This window comes from Trifolium pratense, linkage group LG6 (assembly GCF_020283565.1).
Source record: "Trifolium pratense cultivar HEN17-A07 linkage group LG6, ARS_RC_1.1, whole genome shotgun sequence".
In the NCBI taxonomy this organism is placed as follows: Eukaryota; Viridiplantae; Streptophyta; class Magnoliopsida; order Fabales; family Fabaceae; genus Trifolium; species Trifolium pratense.
In genome coordinates this window covers 1,112,288-1,132,108 of record NC_060064.1, presented here as the reverse complement: position 1 = coordinate 1,132,108, position 19,821 = coordinate 1,112,288, and the positions used below count along the sequence as shown (strand labels likewise).

The following is a 19,821-nucleotide window of genomic DNA, read 5'->3' as shown; positions in this document are numbered from 1 at the left end:
CATTCTCTTCAATTCTGTCACAAACATCTCCGACAATAACCCAGTTGCTAACGATACTATCGTCGCTGGGACAAGCTTCAGGATGGCCATGGGTACAAAAAATCATCATAATCCAAAACAAATATTGGAGAAAGAACAAATCAGCTGGAAAAGCTTGCTCACACCATGCTGAGGAAGGTGTCTCGACCTTGAGTATCCCACTTGTAAAGAATGGCAACATCATACACATTCACTCGGGTATGTTTTATTTGATGGAAGGCATTTATGCAAATACACTTTTCACTATGTTTACTGAAAAAGAACGGATAGTTTTTGCTAAATCGTTTATCCTTGCATTAAAACTATGGAGTTCACTGTCCGTGTTCAGAATATATACATATGAAGAGGATATTTTTATTACTCGAGTATATAGAATAATTAAGGAAGTTGCTATCACATTTGATGATTGGTCAAAATTCTTTGAAGATATCACTTTATCATACCTTTTTATGATGAATTATCACTATAAGTTCTACAAATTGAATGGTACTGTGCTTCAAAATATGTTGGGAGATTCTTGGTTAAAAGCACTTGGACAATATCAAGAATTTTGTTATGAAAAGGGCAAACTAGTTTTTGATCATACTGTTACTATGAGAGAAACAATGGCGGTATCTTCTATTGGGATTAATTATGCCACAATCTTTGAAGTCTTAGGAACACATGGAAATGAAAATTGTGTGGCACTAGTATTGTATGAGGCCTTGTTGCATAAAAAAATTGAGTTCTCTACTAATATTGCACAAAAACTAGTGCTATTGTTGTCTGCACCTATGAAACAAGTTGTTGGAGCAATGTTTGTTTTATTAATGTATATTAAGTGTTATTCCATGAGGAGGCAGGAGCTGAATGTAAAAAGTGTTCTCAAGTATCATGAAAATTGTTCTAATGTGGACAATGATTTGAACGGAGAGGAACAAAATTCTTGGAGGTTTATGTTAATCTAACTTCATATGTTTTTCTTATTTGAAATCCACAAAGCCTTGTAGATAATTTCATCTTTTGTAGTGTTGTTGCTAGTGTCGTGAAGTGTTCCTTTTTATATGGGATATTTATGCGTATAAATTATTTTTAAAATGCACGTGTAGAAATACTTCATAAGAGTCTTCAATATAAAGCGTAGTAGTTGTCCATGGACATGTGGAACAACATAGTGTTTGTTAGGATTTGGGTTTCCTGTGATTTCTGATCAATCTACATGTAATGTTGTTCTATTTTCGAAAGTTTCGACTAATTCGAAAATCTTAAATTTTCTGTTTCAAATTGTTACTGTTAACATATATCATAGTAAAATTAAAGTTTGATTTTGTTGTGGATCATACTGCAAAATGTTTTCCCAATTTGTTGTGAACTATTGAGATTTTTAGGTTGCTGCTATGCTGTATAGAAATTAGAATGAGGGGAAAATAAATCAGGAAAGTGAAATTAGAAAAACATTGTGTATAAAATAAATAGAAACTTTATTGTTAATGTAACAAAATCAAAAAAGGAAGGTGAGATTGATTTTGTTCATATCCTGAGTGTTCATACGAAGCAAGGAAAAGTTACACAGGAGGTGGACGGTGAAAAAAAAAAGTTCATGGGAGAAAGACAAAAAAAAAATTCATTTATTTAAACCACTTCAATGATACACAGAAAAAAAAAATGATATTTAGAAAAATACATACAAACATTTTAAAGAGTGTGACCCTAGCATTTCTCTGATAATAAATACATACAAACATACACTGAAGCACATCATGAATTCAATACAGCTCAAAATATTTATGTCTTATGATTAATTCTAGATATCACTTTTGATGGAAGAACTATATCCAGTTTGATCATCATAGTACTTGGACCATAACATAACACCTCCATATTTTGAGCTACCCTTAATGATAGGAAGTACTTTTGATGTCAAGTCATCAACAGAAACAAAACCACTTCCTGCAGCCTGTGGAGATGCTGGTAATCCTAAGAAAATCTTTGTTGCTGGAATTTCATTAATCCATTCTTTCCATGCATTTTCAAGATTACCAATATCTGCAGAAGAGTATTGACAAGGCGGATTGTTGTAAAATTGAACCCAAACATAGTCGAAAAGACCTGTCTTAAGAGCTTCTCCGAGCATAGCATCAGGAAAAGGACATTGAGGAGCGGCTGTTAAATAAACCTTCTTTCCCTTTTTGCTATACCCTGAAAGATACTTTGCAAGTTCATCCCAATGTTGATTTGTTCCTCCTTCAATGTCAAAATCAATTCCATCCAAAATAGCGTCGCCAAGTGGACGTGTAGATGAGTGTCCACCCAAGAAATTGTTCCAAAGGTAAGTGGCGACGATTCTAGCATCCTCTGAAGATGCAAGTGAGTAGCTTCCAGCACCACCTCCAATTGAAAGGATAACTTTAATTCCTTTGGCTTGACATGACTTTATGTCGGCGCTTAGTTTGGTACATTCATTACTATATGCATCACAATGACCAGCAAGGTCTATTCTTGGGACTCTACCATTGCCAAAAGTGTAGAGAAAAGCAATGTTCACATATTCATAGTTACTTGTGCCACAAGTTTCAGCTAATGTGCCTTCATTTCCATTTTGACCCCAGTAGATGGAAATTCCTCCAGCATTTGATCCTTTTGCGGATTAACATCACTAGTGTAAATATCGGTAACAAAGTTCCTAGCTTATAACTTGGCATTTTATGAAGTTTTGTTATCTCTTGCTCTCTTTTGATATTTAGGCAAATTAGGCTTGTCTTGGTTATGTAATACTATCATGGGGGAGAGATTTATATAGGTAGATATTGCTAATTAGCTTTGACATTAATCTTGTTTTACTTACCCATATGATGATAGACGTGCCTTAACAGTTATGTATCTAATTAACAAGTGTGGTATTAGTCTTGCAATTAACAAAACTAAGTTGAATCTTTGTGTTCTCTTTTGTTTTTTTAGGAGAGTGTTGTCTCTTGTTAGATTTTAAACCGTACGCCACTGGGAGAACATATAAAACCATGGCACTCATTATTTCAATTAGCAATTTTTTTGCCATGTAATACATTTTGTGCCACATTGTTTATTTATTGATGTGTCATTCTTGATATTGAGGTACTTGGTACTCCTCAATCCTCATTTTCTGATATGATTAAACACGGCACAAAACTGTCAAAACATATGTTATGAGTAAGTTTTTTTTATGGCTTATGCTAAGTTGCTAACAAATAAACTAAAATTAAAATTTGTAGTGTTTAATAAAATGACAAGAGAAATATATTTAATTAAAATTTAAGATTACATGGATAAAATCAGAAGAAAAGTCAGTTAAGTTAATAAAAATAAGCTATGAACTCATTAAATAAAAACTATAATCAAACAAGTCTTTTTGCAAGCCACTAGGTTTGGTCTAGTAGTAAGGAGTTTGAGTAATATGTTATAGGTCCCGAGTTAGATACCCAGCTCATTAAAAAAAAGTCTTTTTGCCAGCTATAGTAAACCATAAGCCTAAAACCATATGTCTATTGAATTAGCAAATCTAAAGAGACTATTTCTTTATAGTTATGTTTTATCAAATTGGTTTATATTTTATTGCAATGAATTAGCTTTTCACTTTCACATGTTTATTACACAAAGCTTTTTCAAAATGAAATATGAATGTCCGAATTGGAACAAACTACAGGTATGGAAATGGAACTGAAAATGATGCATTCATTCAGTACCATCAAACCAAACCAATTCGGGTGTTTTATATATGCCTCTGTCTGAACTAAAATGTAATGAATCACCATTTTAGTTATTCGAAGGCAAAGGGTAAACAAACATAGATTCATTTCAAATTATAGAGAAAGAAATACTGAAAAATGTGAAAGGCTGCTTGAGGGACATCTGAAAGTAGAAAACAGATTGTCCATTCAATAGGCCTATCTTTGAAAGAAACCTAATTAACATTAGATTTCAATTAATATTTGCCCCCTAACTAAGTCACATATGAAATTGATTATTTTCACAGAACTACTCAAAGGGGCATTCATAAATTACATAAACTTATCAATGTTTTCCCAAACCATAATAAGCAACTTTGAAATCAAATAAATAATAACTCTATAATAATTTCAGTATACATTCAAAACATAATACAAGTTAGAACACTTAAATTAAACATCCTCAATCAATTTATTTCTCAGCAAGAGTCTGAAAACAATGATTTTCAATTCTCTTTTATTTGCCCACAATCTTCAATTACAACTGGTTCTAATGTTCTACCACTTTGTGAACCCACCTTCTCCATTTCCTGAACTACACTGTATCCATCAACTACTTTCCCAAATACAACATGTTTCCCATCAAGCCATGGAGTCTTGGTAGTACATATAAAAAATTGGGAACCATTTGTATTAGGTCCAGAATTTGCCATGGAAAGAATACCAGGTCCGGTATGCTTCAACTTAAAATTTTCATCGGCAAATTTAGCCCCGTAAATAGACTCTCCTCCAGTACCATTCCCTCTGGTAAAATCTCCTCCCTGACACATAAATTCTGGAATAATACGATGAAAACCAGAACCTTTGAAGTGTAAAGGTTTACCACACTGTCCAATTCCCTTCTCACCAGTGCAGAGAACTCTGAAGTTTTCAGCTGTTTTCGGGGTAGCATCAGCAAAAAGCTCCATTACTACCCTCCCAGCTTTCATCCTTCCAATTAGTATATCAAAGAAAACTTTGGGATTTGACATTGTGGTTATTACTTTATATTACTACAACAATAACTCCAAATTCCTAGAGACAAAAAAAAGCAAAAATCATCATCATTATCATAACAAAACAATTATGCAATTAGCTATAGCATTCTTGAACATAATTAAAAAACATGTAACATACATCCTAATTAAAATGGAACCACTTGATACCAAAACTGACCCGAACCAGATTAAACAGGTGGTGAAAGCAAAATAGAAAATAAAAAAATAAAATAAAAATGATTTTGTGAATGAGATGTGAAACGAATCACAATATATGCCACCATGTAGAAGCTTTGTTCAAATATAAATTATTTAAACAAACAAAAAAAACATGGTAGCAACAATTGATGTAGCTTAGGTTTATGTTATGCACTGATGTCTGAACTAATCAGTACAAGACCGTCCTAAGCACAATTAGTACTAAATAAATTTATTCATCAAGGAATTAATAACAACTATGTTTAAAATAGATTCATTAAACCCTAAAAACAACAATAAATAAATCATAAGAATTAGTCAAAAATTGATTCAATTTAGAGAATATGTTCATCATTCTACAATAAATCCCCAATACATAAAGAGGATCTGATTAGATAGAAAAAGATGGTTGATTTAGCACATGCTTTGAACTCACGAGCTATAGTTGAAACGCGTAAGTCTTCGAATGTGCGTGATAATGATAAATTGAAATTGAGAATTAGAGAGATGAGTGAATGAATATACCTTAGGCTGAGGAAGAGGATGAAGAAGGCGCATGAAATGAGAGTGGTGAGGTTGTGGAATAAATAGACCTGTAATTAGGGTTTAGGGTTTTGTGTTTCTGTGGGTTGGGCTTCTTATTATACAAGAACATGTGTTGATTGACCCATTTCAATTAGTGAGCTTCTTTTTGCCCTCCACCCCCGTTCTCATGCACCCTTAAATTTAATTTTCTTTTGCCAAATTTCCCCCTTTTGGATGGCAATTTTTTTTTACGCGTATGATTTTTTTTGTTACAATGGAGCTAGAGAGGATCGAACCTAGGACCTCCTGCATACTACCAAATTTCTCACTATTAGACCAAACTTAGTGGCTTTATGCGTATTATTTTAGAATATGAACGTCCCCTATAAATGTTTGAATATCTCGTGGGAAAAAAAATTTAGGATTTTTTCAGATTCAAATTTAGAATTTGAATGTGTAAAAATTTAATTTTTATACATTAACAAATGTTTACGATATTTGATTCTTGTAGACTGAAAAAACTGTGATAGAAGAAAGAACTCGAGAAAGAGGCAGCAATGAGTAAAGCTACTACTAGGATATAATTTACATTGTATTTTACAAGAACAAACGAGTACATACTTTCTTGGTTTCTAATTCAACTTCTCTCTAAGATTAAATTTTAAGCATATAAATAAAACAAGATGATAGGCTTAACATATAGATAGTATCATATAAAATTTTACCTTTAAAAGTTTGTTTTATTTACCTCCTATAAAATTAGAATAAATAATACCAAAAACTTGTTATGAAGACAACTTTCCAGGGTGCTAAATCCATTGCTTTTAATCAAAGATTTATCAAAACCTCATTTGAAACTTTCAAAGTGATAACCTTCTCTTAGACTCCACCAAGCTAGTATGTTACTAATGATTAAGTTAAGTTAGCTTTTAGAATTTGAATTTTGATCCTCTTGATTAGATTTCCTTCAATGAGGAGTGCTAGCAACACACTCTTTAACAAACACACTCTAACACACTTTCTTCTATTGGTTAAAATTTATATGGGTCCCATACAAATTATATAGGTCCACATTTTTTTATGGGACCCATGTGAATTTCAAGCAATAAAAGAGAGTGTGTTGAAGTGTGTTTGTTAAAGAGTGTGTTGCTAGCATTATTCTTCCTTCAATATAGGACTACCGATTGAAGTACCTACTTATGAAGTTATGACACATTTGCCATATTACAAACACCAGCTATAAACAGGACCACAGTTCTACTACCTATGGGACCATAATTCACATCAGATTCGGAAAATGAGTAGTATTTACATAATTTACTTAAGTAGTAGTAAGTTAGATGTGTATAAAGAAGGGTATATCAAAAGAGATGTGATAAAAAGAAAAGGACCTACATGCATAAGATAATCATAGTTCTACTCTTAACTTTTTTTTTAAGTACATGTTTGGATTTGTGGTGAGTTTGACAAAATCATGCTTCACCGTGATTTTGCAAAAGTTACACTTTAGAGTTATAATAAATGTCAACGTGATTTTGTCAAACTCACCGTAACTCTAAACACATCGTTTGGTGACAAATCAGCATCACTCTTTCTAACCACACATTCTTAAAATTTTGAATGATACCTCGTCCATAACATGTGGGAAACATCGCCTCATAGAGTGAGGTTGCAGACTTGCAGAATCAACATGTAGATTTTGAGTTTAAAAAGCATGACTAATTAATCAAACAGTGAATACTGTTCATAATAGGTGGGGTGTGTGTGTCACTACTTTCACAACTCTATCTTCAAAATTGAGAAATATAAGGTATAAATAAAAATCCTCAAGTCCATGGTTTTAGCACATTCTTAAAAGACACATTTTTCCACAAATATCTGCAAGAAATTATATGCAAAATCAGAATCTTGTATTTCATCTTTATCTGTTCGAGGGTGGCACACATCTCAGTTACCTTGGAGAGAGCCATAATTCATAATACAGCAAAATGATCAAATAGAAAATTGGTTAGCTAAGTGAACCTAGTATATTCAGTATGTTAGAAATCCCAGGTTCTCTACAAAAATATTTTTAAGGAACCTGCGAAACATAGAATTGTTATTAGAATTTTTCACCTGCACGTAGCAGGACTGTTTTAAGTTCATCAGCTAACTCGTGAAGGAGGATAGGTTTCCGAATCAATCCATTCATTCCCACCTGAAGGCATCTTTCCTTTATGTGTTCTTCTGCACTTGCTGTAAGAGCAATAATCAAGGGCCAATTTCGGCTTTGGAACTTCCGAATCTTCCTTGCAACTTCAAAACCATCCATTTCAGGCATGTGAAGATCCAATAGGATGACTTTAAATGATACACTGGAGGCAGTTATAGCAGCCAAACAATCAAAACCCGATGAAACAGCAGTTACTTGACAACCTAGCTTCTCGAGTAGCTTCTTTGTTACAGTCATGTTTACATTATCATCGTCGGCTAAAATAACCTTAAGTCCTCTAAACTGTTGGTTTGAAAATTCTTTATGAGCTAGAACAAATCTTCCACGCGATGATCCTAATTGAAACTTGAGAAGAAGTGTCATTCCTTGTGCCAAACCCAGAGAGTTTGGTGATACCCAGATATTACCTTGCATCATCTGTATATTCCATTTGTATGGTCAGAGTTACAAAACACTTGCATAACTGTGAACTAAGCATATGTGATAGGACACAGAATATTCAAAAGGCGAAAAAAAGGAATTGAATAGAAAAGGCTTAACTATACATTTGGTCCCTTACGTTTATTTTAGGTTTCAATTTGGTCCCTTACGTTTAAAAAGTATCAATTTGGTCCCTTACGTTTATTTTAGGTTTCAAGTTAGTCCTTTCCGTCAATTTTGTCACATGTGGCAGTCAATTTGCATATGTGGACTGACACGTGGCACTTGGACACGCTGACACGTGTACTGTTCAAACTTCAAACGGTGTTAGTGACAAAACTAACGGAAAGGACTAACTTGAAACCTAAAATAAACGTAAGGGACCAAATTGATACTTTTTAAACGTAAGGGACCAAATTGAAACCTAAAATAAACGTAAGGGACCAAATGTGTAGTTAAGCCAATAGAAAAGAAACTTGATACAAATGAAACTCTAATAACTAGAGCTCATGGCTATTTTAGTAATAATTTTTTCCCCTGATGTCTATGATCTTTCTGTTATAGGGGGAAAGAGCAACTATATAATGTTGATAGACCAAAAGGGTAACATGACTATGTCCTTAATACATGCTTTAAATTATAGGTCAAGACAGAAAAAACCATGTCCCCTTAGTTGAAGCATGCAAGGAGAGAAATCTATGCAAAATAATCGAGGGCTGCTACCAGAAAGTTTGCCCAACAGCAGTCCCATCTATGCATAAAATGTAATTCTAATGATTACAGTTAACCGTCAACAATGTACTCCTATAATTAATGAACCAGCACACAATTTGTGAAAAGAGGGAAGTGATGCTTATCAATAAACAGTTAAAAAATTAACAAAGGAATAATTCATACAAATTTGAAAAAGAGAAAGCTACCTGCACAAGCGTTTTGCAAATGCTGAAGCTCAAGCCCTCCTTAGGTTCATCGTTGTGGTGCATCATACTAGCACTACTTCTAGTCAAAATTAATTCATCTGAATGGGAACTAGTACCGGCTATCTGGAAATTAAATTTTATATTTACATCATCATTTTGCATGTTTGATCTCCATATTCCAGAACTTCTATCATCCTTACCAGAATCACTTTCAAGAGAAACTCGAAAAATGAGAGTACCTCTATCATATAAGTTCAATAAATAGCCAATCATATGCAAAATTAATTGAAAAGACCTTGCCTCATCACCTATTACCATATCAGGCAAAGATCTTTGCACATCAATTTCAAGACCAAAACCTTTATACACACACAAACACTTGGCAATACAAGAAGCTTCCCTCATCATGGAATGTAGATGGAAATGTTTCGACTCTAACTGGAAAGTACCTTTATCGTTGGCCGAAATCTCCATAACATCATTTATCAAACGCGAGAGCGAATTGCTAACTTTCAACATTGTGTCAACAACAATCTTCTGTTCAGATCTTATACTATCCTCTTGAAACATTGAAAGTAAGCCCAGGATTGAATGCATAGGTCTCCTCATTCCATGGCTCATCACTTTCTCAAATGAGCTCCTTGCTTGGCTGGCCATCATTGCATATTTTTGTGCCTGTTGCAACGCCCGGTTTTGCTCCGCAAGTTTCTGTCTCATTAGCTGAGACTCTTCAAGAACAGATGCATGAGACAAGGCCACAGCAACCTGGTCAGCAACTACTTCCACTATCTCCATCTCATGGTAGGTCCAAGCCCTTGAGTTAGATTTTGGAAGAACCAAAACCAGTATAGCATAAGACGTCTCAACAAACTCCGGTGTCCCTCCCTTGAAATTCGAAACATGAAGTATCGGCATACGAATGGCTGCTACAGCACCCGAGTCCTCAGATCCACCACTACTCGCAGATCCAAGTGCAGAATCAGGCCTCAAAATCGACACCCCCTTGCTCTTTCTTACCTCTAACACATCCAAATCATTTAGAGAAATAGAACTATGAAAACTCTTTGCCGGATTCGGTTTCAACTCATGAGTCAAATGCATCACCCGTCTGTCCTCATCAGGCATCCAAACCGCACAATTATGCAACTCCAACGCCTTTGAAAGCTCAACAAGGGTAGTATACAAAATGGTATGCTTATCTAACGACTTCCTAATCTCACGCGTCAACATCCTAACATGCCAACTAGCCTCTTTCTGTTTCTTCATAATCCCAACCTCTTGCCCTAATTCCAACACATTCTGCCTCAAAAACAACTCCCTCACCTTGATTTTCAAAAGAAGAGGAATCAAGGTAGGAAAAGTAATTGCAGTGGCACATGAAACAAGGGCAGTGAAGAATTTAGCAACAGTGAGAGATAGAAACAAATGAAAGGAATGAGGTCCATAGTAAGTATAGGCATTGAGTAAATGGGTCAAACCACATAGAACAATGAAAGCAACAAATTGAAGGAATACCAATTTAAATGGAACATTGGAGTAACTAACAAAGTAAAGAAGCTCAAGGGGTATGGAAAAATATGCTATAGCAATGAAAAAATCACTGACTTTTTGACAAACCAAAATACTTTGAATACTCCAAATCCAATCACCATCATCATCATCATCATCACAGTTGCAATGTGCATATTCACCATAAACAGATATCACAAGAGAAGTAATCAATAATAGCAATAACAACAAAGAAGAAGAAAACCCTTTTTCCATAGCAACAACAATGAATAAAAACTAATGTTAATTTTCCAAATCAGTGGTCAAAGATTTGATTTTTATACCAATTTAATTCCCAAAAGGAAAAATCTAAACCTACCAAACACCATAGATGATGATTTATCATCTTCCATAGCTCATTTAGATCTAAACTAGCTTAACAACAAATCTACCAAAACTATCAAGATTAGTTTTTTTCTTTCTAATTTGTGATCCAAATTGAAATTGAAGAAAATAATGGCACTAATATGTGGCAATTATAATAATGCATACAAAATGAACAAGAAGAGTGATGTAGCAGAAAACGTGTGTTGAAATTTGAACGGTTTTCTATTATGATTAGTTTCTTCAGAGTCACGGCATTTGAAGATTTTGTGGCTTTTGATGAATTAGAATATATAAAAAGAGGAAGAATAAAAGAGATCAATTTTGGTTGAAAAGAGAAAGAGAAGAGGAAAATATCTATCTTTGAACTTTGAATAGAAGAGAAGAGGGAGAAGTAGGAAATAAAAAACGTGAAGGAATGTGTCGGTGGGATCCACATAACTTTGTATCAACCGTACCTAGACACACTCCCTTTTTTTTTTTAAACTAAAGAAATTCTCCGGCGCAAATGCGGAAACTAATCTCCTCGGGGTAACTGAGATTCTTCTCGAGGTAACTGAGATCCATTTAAAAGGTTGATCTCTCCCAACAAATGCTTCTCCATACGCATTGACCGGAGATCGAACCTAGGACCAAATGATTAAGAGACCCAAGTATCTACCACATGTGCCACAGTATGTTGGTATAGACACACTCCCTTTAACTATTAGTATTATAAAAAAAATTAGATCAATTGAATGATTTATTTATTTAATATACATCAATTATTTTATAAATTTAAAAAAAGTAAAAAAATAAATAATAGAGGAATTAAATAAATATATTTTTCTATCATTTTTTTTGTATCTAGTAGCTTAAGCCTTAAAGGCTAAAAATTCCATCTTAAACATGAATAAATATGTTTGGGTTCGATCTTTAGCTCATACATAATATATATGATGTCCATATCAACTGAGCTAAGCTCACAGAAACTTTTATAATTCATTTTTATCAATTAAATAGATTACTTAAATGAGGATGAGATAGACCTTTAAAATTTTAAAAATAATCATCATGTTCATTCCCCTAAGTCCAAATCCAAAAAATATCTTTTATTCTGATTTGCTGATGTTGATGACTTTTTCAGAAACGCTTGAAAAAAATTTCTTTCTATTTTTGTATCTATGTTGTCTTGTAAGGAACAATAATGACCAGTTCACTAACGTGCTGCTGAATGACATGTTTTGGATTCCGATTCCTCCTTCCACTTCAAAAAAAATAAACCAACTTGTGCATGCAGTATTAAAGAGGTAAAAAAAAAATTTTATGCTTAACCAGTGTCGGAACACTGTTTAAGATGACTTTTTTTTTTTTCTTTCTATTCATAAGAATAAGATAGACTTAAATTGCATGTGGTCAAAACTGCATACGGTCGGGTCTAAATTTGAACATCTGATCATAATCGGACACTTAGATATGTCTGGATTGTATGCAATTCAGATTCGTATGTCTAATTAACATACACAAATTAAATAATTTTGCATCATCCATAGATATTTTTTATTACCGGATCAATAACTTTTATTATATCTCATTTAATTTTATTTTTTTTTGGATACATATCTCATTTAATTTAATGGTAAAATTTATTTGTGGGTGATGCAAAATTTAGTTCACTTGTTACAAAGAAAGAAGTACATATAAGATAACAAAGATGTTAGAGTAAACTACTAAATACTCCCTAAAATTTCAAAATTCGTCAAATACCCTCCGAAATTTAAAATTTCAGGGAGATATTTGACAATTTACTCAAAAATGTTACTCCCTCCGGTTCTATATATAAGAAAACTTTACTTTTTAGATTCATCATAGAATCAATGTATTTATACTATAATATAGTATAGATACATTCATTCTACAATGAATCTAAAAAAACAAAAATTTTCTTATATATAAGACCGGAGAGAGTATGTAGACACTTTTTTTTGTCAAGTAGCCTAGTGACTATAAAATTCTTGGCAATCATTTATAACACCACCTTTCTTTCTCATTCACCCAAGACAAAAACAATAATATTTTTGCAACACTTCCCCATTGCTCTTCCATCTCTACTGTCTTCATTTATTTGTGCAACTCCCCCACTGCTCTTCTTATACTCTTATTTATTTTCTATTTCTCATTCACTTTTTCTAGATCTGAGAAGAACAACTGATCGGAGAAGAGCAAAAGTGACGGAGAGATTCGGGACGAAGGAGAGAATAGAAGAAGAAAAAAATCGTTTCTAATTAATTGTGTTTGAATAACATTTTTTTTATAAGATAAACGAACTCGTTCTACATGTCAATTTTTTCAAACACATCGGTTTTTTCCTAGAAGTGTCATTGATTAATCAGAAATATACTATCACCCTCAAATAAGAAAAAGAAAAGAAGGTTGGACTAAAAAGATAAGAGAGGATCCAAACCCCTTATTTCATGTTTTAGAATTGATGGCTATGGTTAATTTTTGTTGATTGGATAGAGTTACACATCAACACCATTTGGATTTTTTAAGCAGCCACACGAGCACCACCTATTTAAGTAAGTATATATATACCAAGTGTTGACTTGGATGACTGTATATACAGTCAGCAAAATACAAATAATAGAGACCATTTTTGAAAATGTCAATAGGTGAAGATCAAAATAAAAAAGAAAAAAAAAACTTTTCTAAAAACTAAACTTAGATGAGTACTGAACAAAAATATATTTAATATTTTTTACATTGTCAGTATTATTTTTTTTAATTTTTTTTTAACATTCTAAGATTCTATTATATGCTACTGTATCAGAATGAATTAAATTGTTTGAAGATTGAATTGCGAAGAACTTTAAGTAAATACTCCTGCTTTTGCTTACGAAAGTTCTTCGCCGTTCAATCTTCAAACAATTTAATTCCATGCCTCTGCTTTCATAGAGTTAGATCATCTCACATTAACCATAACCAACTAACAGGAGGTAAAAAAAAAAAACTTATTTTCTCAAAAAACAGCTTTTAAAATGAAGAGCTATAATAATCTATGCTCAACAGAATATTAAACAATATTAAGACTGCACCTTGAAGATTGAAGGAAAATATAGCCCACAAGCTAACCTAGGAAGCATATTTATGTAAATATACCTTATTTATTATGGTATAGATTAACTAACAGACCCACAAAAATGAAGAGGTATTAGCCAGCAATCCTAACTTTTAAATACATTAAGAGTAAATGAGGCAAAACAATATTTTCAAGGACAGACATGAGTATAAATTCTCAGAAGTCAGAAGCCACGACCTTAATGGTTGGCAGCGCATACTATAAACGGCATCACGTGACAAAGACTGCTGGTATGTAGTGATATCATACAACTGTTAACCACACATGAGTGTTATTCAAGCCCAAGAGCCATCTCAAATTCTCAATCAGGAATTTGGTCATAGCCTCCATTCTCAGGAGACTGGTGTGACCCATGACCTGTTCTTCCTGCATATTGAAAGCCTCACTTCAGTCTATTTTACACCATTAGAAAAGAAAGCGGAGAGGGCACACCAAAATAACTGGACTTCATACCTGAGAGGTCATAACCAGCATGCCTTGAATCAGGATGACTCCCCCAGTCTGTGGACCTGGGAGGTGTCACGTGCAAACCAAGCTGTTGAATCATGAAATGACTTCCCCCCATAGCTTGATGTTCATCATTTCCCCGCATTGGATTCCCACTGGAACTGTCAACTGTTTGGCGGTAACCTAAATTCGATGGTGATTCTCCAACTGGTGATGGCAACTTACCGGCAGAGGTATCACCTTTTCCACCAGCACTAGTATCCTTCTTGTTGTCGATAAGAAATGTACCAACAATGACCTGTATATGTAATTCATATGAGGTGGTGCTTGGTAGGAGTGAAAGCAGGAAGATGGAAAATAAAATAGTGAGATTTGATGAAGCAAGTTGACAAGTATGTCTGCTTTCACTACACCAAATTCACCACATAGATCCTTCCAAGAACGACACTAGATGCTGCCTAACTCATTTTCCCTTTCTTTTCAGCAAAAAAAAAAAAAAAACAGGATTAAATGCATCATTACAATTTTCGTTCTGCTAGGAAAAGGCTATAACAGAAAATACAGGAATATGCAACGTAGAGAATTGTTCAACATTCTCCCCAACTTCTTGGCTTGGATCATTTGTTTACTACCACACAGCACCAGAGAATGCAATTGCTAATCAAGACAAAAGAAGAAGAAAAATGCAGGACACCAGCTCATTTTCCCAACCTACAAGTTCATTTGCATTTCCTTCTAAGATTACCTGAACTGGACTGGCAGCTTTAAGGGGCCCGCCAACACCACCACCTATGATTTGTCCATCAGAATTAGACAAGCATACACTGAGACCACCATTTCGCCCTCCAGTTTCATTACGCACATAGGAACCGGTAAGCGAAATAATATCAAACCGACCCTGATATCAATACATTAAAGAATTAAACTGTGACAACAATAATATGAGCACATGACCAAATCAAATATAAAATGCAAATTCATGACCAAAAAGGTGATGTAGATTAACAACTGCTATTTTTACTAGTATGCAATATTTATATTAAATTGTAGAGTGTAGACTATGACTCTTAACAATTTATTTTTCTACAAAAAGCAAAAAAATTATTTAGAGGCACCAGAAGAAAGCACAAGATATGCTTCAGAGGGGCCAAAAACCGGAACAATTAGAATACTAAAATCAGGCACAGAAGCAGATATTTCTGGGCTTCAACCCATGACCCCATAGTTAATGGTCATTTAGTAAACCACTGGGCCGAACCTATTACTACCGCTGCTTGGCACTAACATTGAGTTACCATGTTAATCTAATATAAACACAGTTATAACTTATACGAGACTATTTTGTTTGCACCTCCATCATCCACGTTCAGATTTGACAACCAAATAGTTTTGTTAGTAACTGTTGTGTGTATACAAACTAGCCATAAGAACACAGATTCTTGCCATGAATAAAATCTCGTTTAATTTTTTAATAAATAAAAAATATAAATAAATAAAAAATGATAAATCCAAAGTAAAATAAATAGGATTGAGAGCCTTGGTTATGTTAATACTCAAATAAACAATATTTTAACCACATGTTGCAAGTTTCAACAATTTCATTTCCTTTTGAAGAATAGGAATCATAATATTACATAAAATACATGATAAGAAACGCAGTGATTAATATTTCACCTCATATGTAATGTTGCCTCCTGAAGATGCTGGTTGACGAAGAGAGGCATTAGAGATGGAACCGGATGCAGATAGAATGCATACCTCACCCCTATTTTGTTGCATAAATTGCATAATTTTCTGACCAACATCCTATTGAATGCATGTTCAAATAATTATAGAAGCAAGACAAACGAAAGATTTTTTGACAAAAAGACAAACGAAAGATTAAACACCAAAGTGTAAGATGAAAACCAAATTGGAATAAATGGCAAACATAAGATATTCAAACATCATGGATGCAGGAAAATCAGCAATATCTAAAGAAGAAAATTAAGAACCTAAAAACATCTTGGTTGGTGGTGAACTAAAAGGATAAAGGAATTAACATCAGAAAAATACATACAAGCAAATTTGCTAATAAATTGTTAATTGTAGAGATGTAAACAAAGTTGTTTATAAGTGATGTTGTTATAGGTGCACTGAAACAGGTTCAGCTTAGTCAACTTCAGCAAGAGACCAGGCGTTACTAGAGTGTCTGTCCCATAAAAGAATTATTCTAGAGTTGCAGCATAGAACTCCGTCCCAAATCCCAATCCACCATCTCATTTACAAGAGACACAGTCACACTATTTATCAACTCTCTATCCATCAACTCACTTTTTAAGAACTTAATATACCAAGAAATTAACATTTTACAAAATTTAAATCAACAATATCACACAAATATTGAAATCCATATGAAAAAAAAAATTATTTGTCTCGATGAGTCATAGCTGAGAATATCAGCAATCAATCCTCCAAGCCTGATACCTCTTGTAGGACTAATAAAAATGAAAATTTATTTTTTCTTTCCAAATCTGATAAAGGGTGGAAAAATTATATTAACACAGCAGTAGGTACTTGTATACACAACACAACTTAGTCGGTATCTATTTGCGAGATGGATTGACAGTGTTTTTAATAGATATAACTAGATATATATAACTTCACCGGTTCCATACTGTAATTGAGTCCGGATGTGAAGTTGTTGTAACTGTCACTGACTCACTGTACTTACCAGGTGCTGCAAGCAAGCAGATGCAGAAATCCATAATCAAGAAGCAATATTGAAGAACAGTTAATAATAATGCATACCTCACCAGCAGCAACAGCAATGACATGTGCACTGAAACCTTGTCCTGCATTGCCTACATCACCCCATTCACATAAGCATCAAATCAAAATTATGCACTTAATATTTAATACCTTCTTAATTATGTTTAGTCAATAAGATTGTTTTAAAAGTACAAATTCAAGCTATATAACCAAGAAATGTTACAGAATCTTAGAAAAAACATCTAAGGGAAACACTGTCACGGTGAGCATGCCAGAATCATAGTAGCTTCTATAAAATCAAATCACGACAGGTCATCGTGATTCTGACATACTAACATACACTTAATGGATCAAACATAGAATAGTAAACAAAAAGCATGAAAATTCAATTAATAAACAGAAAAATGAAAGGGTTAGAGAGAGAGAGAAATGAACCTAGAGAGAGAGAATGAGATTTCTTAGAAGAGAAAGAAGGAGAGGTAGAGAAAGAGTGAGTGGTGTTCTTGTTGCTATTGTTGTTGTTATCGGAAGGTGGAGTAGGGGAAAACGACGACGTAGAAGCTTTTTTAGCAGCTAGGGCTTGTTCAGGTGTTCCATATTTTCTAGGTCTTCCTCTCTTTCTCTTAGCTGGTTCAAGCTGAGACGATACAGCAGAAGAAGCCACTGAATGAGGATACAGTATGTGGGACCCATCTGTGTTCGATAAAAGTCCGTTCGTCGGAATTGCGGTGGTTGTAGCGGTGGTGGAATTTCCTTGTTGGTGGTGGTTGTGGTGGTGGAAGAAAGAGCTTAACTGATTGTCACTGTGTTCCATTTTTTTGACTAGATTCACGGAGATGTGTGCTGCCACGGCTGACGCTGCAAAAAAAAAAAAAATACTATTTTTTAAAAATAAAATTATTTTTTGTAATATTGAATAATAAACGAAAACCGCTTTATTGATTTTATATTGTTATTATTATTATCCTCTTTGTATTCGTCAAAAAAGTTATTATCCTCTTTGTAAGTAAGAAGAAGTGTAGGTTGGCTTCTCTCAAAGTCTCAACCCTTTGATTCGGTCTTTTGGGACCAAGTGACAAAAATATAGATTTGAAACATTTTTGGATTTAGAACATCAAGGATCGGTTAAAATTGATAAATAAAAATCAAATTGTTAGTTGGTTTAGTGGTGATTGTCGCCGAACTTGGTATATACGTAGGATCACAGTTCAATCTCTCGCAGTTACGATCCGGAGGGACTGAAACCACTTGATGTCATAACTGACTTCCGAATCAGATTAAATTAATAGTGAAAGCCGAAAAAATAAAATTGATAAATAAAAAAGTATTATTATGGACTTTCTACCTTTCTTTACTCTATTTTCCAAAAATATAATTTGTCTAAATAATATGAATTAATTCAAGTTAAGCAGATTTAGAGGTGGCAAAATAAGTCAGACATGTTGGATCGACTCGTTTAAACTGTTATTTTTTGCGGGTTAAACTAAATTTTGATCCCAATAATTTAATTGATTTGTCTTGCCTAACTTATTTTAAAAGATGTTTTTAATTTGTTTTTTACTATCCGTATATCAAATAAGTGAATATGAAATTTTTAACCCCAGAATTTAGTCTCTTACTCCCCTTTTCAATTTTGACTTTTCTTTACTCTATTTCTCAAAAATATAAAAAAGTTCTAAATTCTATGAATTAATTCAAGTTAAGTAGACCTATATAGAAATAAAATAATAATTTTTTTTTTATAAAGACTAAAGAGACAAGAGAATCATAGGGATTACTACTTTGGACTAAAAGTCGTTGGTGTATGTATTGCTCACAAAAAAGTGCAGCTAGTAGTGTGCTGTATTTCTTCCATTTTATTTTTTAGTTTTTTTATACAATGAAATGACAAACTAAAATTCATGCGCATACTTTCTAAATCCTAACTTAACTAATAAAAATATTGAAATTACAAGTGTTGAACATTATGACTAGGATTCAAACTTTGATCACTCTATTTTGTGTTTGTGAGTTTTTAATGATTTTATCATTTCGTCTACCAACCAAAAATAAATAAATTCATACATATAAATTCGGGTGAAGTTATGAATGAAAATGTTATTGATGAATCTCTTGTTCCTTAACTTTTAACTTAACTAGCTTAATCAGTTGAGCTACTTATCTCATCTCACCACGTGAAAATGTTATTGATGGTTTAACTAAGTTTGACAATCAATCAGAGTTTCTTTAACTCCTATAAAAGTATGAATAATAATTCTATTAGTATATTATTATTTTACAAAATTATTATATTATATTTAGTGTGTATTTGTATTTCTATGGGATGATGGGTGGTACATAACATAGGTGGATATTTCTGTGGGTGACAACCAATTCGTGGGTAGTGAGTTAGTGATGATGACATAGACAGTGAGACAATGACAACCAAAGATACTACTACTATTCCAAACAGATAAGGCTTTGGCTTCTCAGTCACATGGTCCACTTTCTATCATTCATGTTGGGTTGGGCTCAGATTCCTTGTGAACATCGAACACCGACTACACAACATTTCTTTATCCATCATTTATTATAATTTATAATATTTATATATAACTAGTCC

The 19,821-nt window shown here is 33.4% G+C and overlaps 3 protein-coding genes and 2 non-coding genes across 5 annotated transcripts; all 5 read right to left on the bottom strand.

Annotated features, from left to right (window-relative positions):
- Positions 1–1,768: 1,768 nt before the first annotated feature.
- On the bottom strand, positions 1,769–11,269 carry LOC123888994 (protein EIN4-like). The gene is made up of 4 exons (XM_045938165.1): positions 9,032–11,269; positions 7,585–8,108; positions 4,298–4,709; positions 1,769–2,665 (listed from the first exon to the last, which is right to left on the bottom strand). Exons 1-4 carry the CDS (start codon positions 10,793–10,795, stop codon positions 1,823–1,825), a joined length of 3,543 nt encoding a protein of 1,180 aa, XP_045794121.1. The 5' UTR covers positions 10,796–11,269; the 3' UTR covers positions 1,769–1,822.
- LOC123893386 lies at positions 3,671–3,826 on the bottom strand. Its single transcript, XR_006803485.1, has one exon. It is a non-coding gene; the product is annotated as a small nucleolar RNA snoR138 (small nucleolar RNA).
- On the bottom strand, positions 3,877–4,005 carry LOC123893358. The gene has a single exon (XR_006803461.1). It is a non-coding gene; the product is annotated as a small nucleolar RNA U19 (small nucleolar RNA).
- Positions 4,088–5,583, bottom strand: LOC123889631 (peptidyl-prolyl cis-trans isomerase CYP19-3). The gene is made up of 2 exons (XM_045939049.1): positions 5,480–5,583; positions 4,088–4,793 (listed from the first exon to the last, which is right to left on the bottom strand). Exon 2 carries the CDS (start codon positions 4,748–4,750, stop codon positions 4,226–4,228), a length of 525 nt encoding a protein of 174 aa, XP_045795005.1. The 5' UTR covers positions 4,751–4,793; positions 5,480–5,583; the 3' UTR covers positions 4,088–4,225.
- A 2,716-nt stretch (positions 11,270–13,985) lies between the features above and the next one.
- Positions 13,986–18,291, bottom strand: LOC123889630 (AT-hook motif nuclear-localized protein 14-like). The gene is made up of 6 exons (XM_045939048.1): positions 17,655–18,291; positions 17,259–17,311; positions 16,143–16,274; positions 15,214–15,366; positions 14,475–14,766; positions 13,986–14,387 (listed from the first exon to the last, which is right to left on the bottom strand). The coding sequence occupies exons 1-6, from the start codon at positions 18,031–18,033 to the stop codon at positions 14,323–14,325; spliced, it is 1,074 nt and encodes a 357-aa protein (XP_045795004.1). The 5' UTR covers positions 18,034–18,291; the 3' UTR covers positions 13,986–14,322.
- Positions 18,292–19,821: the final 1,530 nt, after the last annotated feature.

Bases quoted from the DNA above. Each gene is read 5' to 3' on its own strand.
- LOC123889631 (XM_045939049.1), bottom strand. From the start codon at position 4,750: ATGTCAAATCCCAAAGTTTTCTTTGATATACTAATTGGAAGGATGAAA.
- LOC123888994 (XM_045938165.1), bottom strand. From the start codon at position 10,795: ATGGAAAAAGGGTTTTCTTCTTCTTTGTTGTTATTGCTATTATTGATT. The intron at 4,710-7,584 runs CTAATAACAATT...ACTAATTGGAAG, and splicing joins CTACGTGCAGGTGAAAAATT to GATGAAAGCTGGGAGGGTAG. The intron at 2,666-4,297 runs GTGGGTTCACAA...TAGTGATGTTAA, and splicing joins TAGTTCAGGAAATGGAGAAG to TCCGCAAAAGGATCAAATGC.
- LOC123889630 (XM_045939048.1), bottom strand. From the start codon at position 18,033: ATGGAACACAGTGACAATCAGTTAAGCTCTTTCTTCCACCACCACAAC. The intron at 16,275-17,258 runs GTATGCATTATT...TGCATTCAATAG, and splicing joins TTGCTGTTGCTGCTGGTGAG to GATGTTGGTCAGAAAATTAT. The intron at 14,767-15,213 runs GTAATCTTAGAA...TTACATATACAG, and splicing joins AAGCTGCCAGTCCAGTTCAG to GTCATTGTTGGTACATTTCT.